The sequence below is a fragment of the Egretta garzetta genome, unplaced genomic scaffold, assembly GCF_000687185.1.
Source record: "Egretta garzetta isolate BGI_Z169 unplaced genomic scaffold, ASM68718v1 scaffold158, whole genome shotgun sequence".
NCBI classification, from domain to species: domain Eukaryota; kingdom Metazoa; phylum Chordata; class Aves; order Pelecaniformes; family Ardeidae; genus Egretta; species Egretta garzetta.
Genome location: NW_009260430.1, coordinates 193690 through 199930, shown reverse-complemented (window position 1 = coordinate 199930; position 6241 = coordinate 193690). Strand labels below are relative to the sequence as shown.

Sequence of the window (6241 nt, the reverse complement as noted above, 5' to 3'; positions counted from 1 at the left end):
TATATATATAAATAAAATATATATATATAAAAATAAGGTTAAAGGCCAGGCTCTGAATTTAGCTGTAGATTATTCTAAGTTTTGCTGTGTGTTTCCATTGCTCTGTCTACAGGAACTGTGTTAATTTTACTTCCATAATCCCCCACTGTCTTTTTTTCCCTAATAGTTTTTCCCTTTTATTTTCTTCTCACAGCCTGCCCCACCATCAGCTCTACCGAAGGCTCCATACGAGGTACAGTAACATATCAAGCCCCCAGTGGTGCTGGGCTGGGAGTGTGAAAACTCCACCTGGTCTTCTCTTTGGAGAAACATGAAAGAGCTGAGCAGGGGGGAAATGGTTCCTCTGTCCTGAGGGAAAGGGGAGAAGTCTGAGAATGGAAATAGGGAAGTATTCTTTATCAGGTAGAAGAATATTCTGCACTAACAGGATTGGTATGCCCCTGCTGTTCCACCAGCTCGTGCTCTCAGCTCTTAGTGGTTAATGCCTGGGTTTTCACTGGCCTTAAGGGCGCTAGGCTTCCGACGGCTGTTGAATTTCAGGAGGATTTAAATTCCTAACTCATACAGACTCCTAAAGAAAAACTCTCAGTCTGCCACTGAGATCACCTGTGCATCCTCTGGAGGAGGTATCGATACCCAAAGAGCTCTCTGCAGTCGCGCTGGGCTAGGGTAGCAAGTTCCCACTTCTCTCTGTGCTGTAACCCCTGCCCGTGCTGTGGCATTGCTGTAGGTATTGGTTACTTAGAAAGCAGTTAGTTCTGCTTATGAATTGACCTCACCTCCTTCCCAGGGAGCTTTGTGATACGGCTGGGACTGAGAAACGCTCTCGGCGTTGCTGCCCTGTTTATGGATGCAGAAACCACAGCAATCAAATAAAGCCCCAACAAATGTTGATCTCTCCTCCTCCTCCTCAGCAAAGGTGGCAGGAGAAGCCCATTTCCTTAGCAGCTCACCAAAACCATTCCATGGCAGATTCGCAATATGATGATAATATGGTTATATTACGATATGTTTACAATTGTGACTCAAGCCTTATTTTCAGTCTTCACACCACAATATTTCCTGCATGTTTTAAGGGAAGTTCCGGTGCCAGAAGCTCCCTATCAGTGATAAATGGCTCTCAAGTAGGTAATTTTTTTGGCAAACTCCCTAGTACTATTTGAAAATGAAAAAAAAAAAAAAGCGCCCTGGACCAACCCCCTGGAGGAATAAAAACTCAAGCCAAGAAACTGCAGAAGGTTGTAAATGGTGAAGGGGTGAGGGAATCCAGACTGAAAGCACTGCGTTGTAATGAAGTTGTAGCCTTTCCATTTGCTAAAGAACGAGCTGTCTCCTTCATCTCAGCCTGCTGCAAACTCAGATAAACTAAAAAAAGAATCCCAAGTGCAAGATCTTGTCTTACTGAACAGAAAACTGAAATGAGGAAATGACTCGGAGCTTTAATGGTGAGCTGGGAGGCTGAGATGAAGCTGCAGGAGCCAGGGAGGCGATGCCAGAGATGTCAGGGGAGAATCTCTGCAGACCGCGTAAGCCAGGTCACCCCTGGGTGTCTCATGAAGATAGAGAGAAATGGAAATGCTCATATTTTAAAGTTCTTCCCTAATTTTTCTGACTCCTACATATGAGGCATTTCAGAGCAGGAATAATTCTCTCTCCCTGCTAGCAATTACTGGGCTGATTCCATGTCTTTTGAAGATAATATTTTTGCATCTCGTTGAAAAAAAGAAATGGTTGGAGTGACTTCTTTCTCATTCGTTTTTCATTCTGGAGATTTGAAACCACAATTGTGAAAGTCTCCATCTTTAGTCCACTCTTCTCCAAGAGGAGAAGATTACAGCAAATGGGCGCAGAGGGTACAGACCCAAACCATTTTCCTTGGGTGCTGCTTGTGAGGTACCCTCCTGGTCTGTAGTGAGTTTGCACAGCCTTGCCGGTGTCCGTGCTGCTATGGTGTGCTCTCCTATTGCCTTCTCCAGCTAATTCTACCCGCTCTGCAATCACACTTCTTTTGCACTCTTTTCCAACCACTTATTTTTCTGTTTTTCTTTGTCTGTTCCAGGGTTTGACATGATGGAAGCTTTTGGCTTAGTAGAAAAGGAATATGCCTCCATTAAAGGCGTAGCTATGGAGCCATTCGTATTCAGCGGTTCCCGTACCTTCACCCTCTTCAGAGACACGCAGCTCACCCAGAGAACCAGGTGGGAGCGGGGCGGTGACCACTGCCATCCTCATCGTTGGTCTCATGCGCTCACGTTAGCTATGCTCACAGCAGAGGAGGGTCACTGGTTTGTGGATGAATGATGTGGCCCCACTGGCAATTTCAAAATGAAATGATAAGGATGATGAGCTAAATCAAACCATAGGTAGAATGACATAGAATGACAGAGTATCCTTAATATATTAAGAAATTAACCTCTGGCTTTCTTCAAGATGAGCATGGAATGTGTCACACAAGGGGACACAACAGGGGTATTCCTTATATTTTTTTTGTGCAGCCAAACATTTTTGCCATGAGGTTTTTCCTTTTTACAAAATCACTTTTTCCAGCGCTGTTCGTTGCTGTGATGGACAGAAGGATCACGTCACATGTGGACGCCGCACGGTTCTTTAGGCATTCTGTCCACAACCACAGACACCTCAGTGCTGGTGGTTTGAGGTCATATTTTCATCTTCAATCTCTTCTCCCAGCATCGCTGGTTTGGAGTCAGATCTTGGCTTTAAGAAAACTTTTGTCTCATAGCTGCTCTCTGCAGCTTGGTCCTTACTGATGAGAGGGAATAACCCCTGGCTCTGGGTTGTGACTTGACCCTGTGTTGTTACGTACAAGGCTTCTCCGCAGGGTCCCAAGCGGGCCAGGCAGCTCCTGTGACCCCACTCATTTTTTATGACTGTAAATCAGGAATTATCTGGTTCCTGACATTCAGTGCTACAATGTTTAAAGCCTAATTACTGAGACACTGGCTCAGTTTAATCTTAGTTAAAGAAGCAAAGCTGCTTAGAGTAAACAGAGTGGGAGAGATTCAGAGAAACCTTTGTTTTAAATACTCAGAAAGTTATGGGTAAATCCTCCTGTTCATCTGGTACATTCACCTTTCAAGGACATTGCTCCTTCAGAAACGGAGAGAGAAATAAGAACCTGACATTACTTATGAATCAGTCCTGAAAAGATGCTTGATGAGTTGTGTATACTCCCATGCAAATGTATCCTGTTTCAGATTACAGATGCATTTCAGGCATAACCAATTTGACCTTCCTCGTTGCCTTGCATCCTCTCACCGCTGCTCCTGCCCCAGGTGCTGTGACGGGTTTGGCAGCGGCTGCGGAGGGAGCTGGGTTGTGCCAGCAGCTGCTGATGGGCATCGCTGTGTGGTTGTGGGGTCCAGCTCTGAGCCCAAATTTTGCAGCTGGGAAGTGGGGACCCGGTGAGGTGTTTCTGTGGGCTCTATGCTTATCCCTGAAGGACATTTACATTGATTTCTGCCAAGGCTTAAAGATTTACCCCGTGCTACATGACAACCATTCTTCCTTATTGAAGAGGAGACTTGGGGGAGGGTTTTGGAGCCTCGCAGGGACGTTTTGTAAGCTACCGCTGGGCTCTATTTTGAAATCATTAAGGCTTCACTTACTGTGTCTTGGCATTCATAGAATCATAGAATGGTTTGGGTTGGAAGGGACCTCTGAAGATCACCTCATCCAACCCCCCTGCAATGAGCAGGAACATCTCCACCTGGATCAGGTTGCTCACAGCCCTGTCCAACCTGACCTTGAATGTTTCCAGGGATGGGGCATCTACCACCTCTCTGGGCAACCCCTTCCAGTGTTTCACCACCCTCATCGTAAAAAATTTCTTCCTTATATCTATGTAAATCTACCCTCTTTTAGTTTGAAACCATGACCCCTTGTCCTATCACAACAGGCCCTGCTAAAAAGCTTGTCCCCATCTTTCTTAAGAGCCCCCTTTAAGTACTGAAAGGCTGCTATAAGCTCTCCCCGGAGCCTTCTCTTCTCCAGGCTGAACAACCCCAACTCTCTCAGTCTTTCTTCACAGGAGAGGTGCTGCAGCCCCCTGAGCATTCCCTGAGGCAGCTCTGGCATTGATGGACTGACTCCGACTGCTCCGCCTGGGTCTCTCCCATGGCATGAGGGGCAGGCGCTCGAGGGCTCATCGCTCACAGCACAGGCTTCAACAGCCTGAGAGGGATGCACAAAATATAGGAACCAGGCTCTCCCCTGGCGAATTGCGTTCATATCGTGTTCAGCTCCCGGGGGTGAAGCTTTTCCAGGCCACCCTGCCCAAGTGACGCGATGGGTGAGCCCTGTCTGTAGGACGTTGCCTGCTGGCTCTCGCTTGCTTTAAGCCACTGACGCTTGCTGGGCTTGTCTCATTCCAGCGATGTCCACCTCTTTGCAATCCCACCCGAGCACACCATCAGCATCCTCCTGCGCCTCCTGCCCGAGACCCCCAAGGAGCCCTTCGCTGTGTGGCAAATAACAGACGAGGACTTCCAGCCTCTCCTTGGTGTTAACCTTGACCGTAAGTTTTCTTGTTGAGTACATTAAATTCAGGTATTTGCATCCATCTCTATGAGCAGCAGAACCCATTTTGCTATTCAGTTGGAAAGTTTTCATGTTTTAATGTTTTTCTTACACAGCAGCAGTTTTGGGGAAGCTTCGTTGCTGCTGCCAGTGTTGCATTTTAAATAATGCCTGCTGCAATTAAAAGTCACATTTTCATTTTTGTTCTATTTGTAACAAGTTCTTTGGTTTTATATATCATTTTCTTTTGCACCGTCTAGAAGTATTTGACTGTAACGTATGAAGTCTCACCAGGTTTAAACCTATTTATTTATTGTTGTTCAGTATGTGGGTAAAATCCACTTCTCTTTTAATTCTAAGCTGTTCTTTGTCCTATTCTCCCTGTAGCCAGTAAGAAATCCTTGACGTATTTCAATCACGACTACAAGGCTGATTTGCAGGAAGTCTCCTTTGACCAGCAGGAAGTGAAGAAGATATTCTATGGGAGCTTCCATAAGGTCCTTATCAGGAGAGGGAGGAATGTGGCTCATGATCTCACTCCAGTCTGGGAATACTGTGCCATCAGTGGGTGTTGGTCAAAGTGAGGAGTGATTAAACAAACGCTTTGCATCCAGATTGCCAGGGAACAGGCAAACCCATCTGATGTGCTGAAGTTTGTGGTTGTAAAGGATTAAGGTTCATCCCATGTTCAAAATATGATTTCCACATATTTATTTCTTTCCTTTCCCCCCAGGAACTCCAAAGCTGAGGGGATTTTAGGTTTTAATAATCAGGAAAAATTGAAAAATCAAACTTTTTTTTTATAATTTGGGATATTTGTCACCATTGAGTGCTGGAAGGAAGGAAAGAAAAAAAATAAATCTAGCCTTGTGAGAGACACCTTATCACGCATAACAGGGGTTTTTTTTGCCATCTATGTCCTCAGAGCAGATATCATAGAATCGTTTAGGTTGGAAAAGACCTTTAAGATCATCAAGCCCAACCATTAACTTGTTAACTGTTAACCATTAATTTGGTATTCCACCCAAATGAGCAGTGAGCACTTTCCATCAGTATCTGTAGGCAGTTTCAGTATTCAGCTAGTCCTGAACACTGAATTATTTAACACGACAACTCCAGAAAGGCTTCTCCCAAGGAGAGGTGAGGGGAACATCAGGGAAAAGTGCAGTGTGGCACAGCAGAGGCAGCACATGCTGAAACTTATTCCTGAGCCCCCTTGATCCATTTGGTCATTAAAAACACACCGCTAGTGACAGCAGCAGGCTGGGAATTGGGCAGAAGGCATTACTGTCTTTAAAAGACTCCCCCACCTCGTCGCGGAGCTCCAACCCACCTCTTTCCAGGTGCACGTGGCCGTGAGCCACTTCAAGATCAAACTCTATCTCGACTGTAAGAAAATAGCAGAGAAACCTATCAACACCATCGGCAGCATCTCCACCGCCGGCTTCATCATGCTGGGAAAAGTGACAAGGACTAGAGGGCCCAGGAGCGGGTCTGCATCGGTGAGTCCCCGGTGGTTCGTGTTGTTGGCGAGTGGGGAGGCTTAAATTTGGAGCTGGCTGGGGTGGGCAGATGGAGAGGAGTGCTGTCTCGCATCGTTCTCGCTCTGAATGCCTCCAAACACTGCTGTGACGCACGACCCTGTCCTGATCCCGCTGATCTCTGTGATTTTAATGAGCTTTCCTGCCGCAGTGTTCGCCCCCCC

The 6241-nt window shown here is 46.2% G+C and overlaps 1 protein-coding gene across 1 annotated transcript in view; it reads left to right on the top strand.

The window, feature by feature from the left end:
- COL20A1 (collagen type XX alpha 1 chain) overlaps positions 1–6241 on the top strand; it is a 45946-nt gene that overhangs the window by 28358 nt on the left and 11347 nt on the right. The window contains exons 20-24 of the mRNA XM_035899272.1: positions 194–232; positions 2060–2198; positions 4392–4534; positions 4924–5033; positions 5880–6038. Coding sequence (XP_035755165.1) covers positions 194–232; positions 2060–2198; positions 4392–4534; positions 4924–5033; positions 5880–6038 — 590 coding nt within the window. The remainder of the gene's footprint in view (positions 1–193; positions 233–2059; positions 2199–4391; positions 4535–4923; positions 5034–5879; positions 6039–6241) is intronic.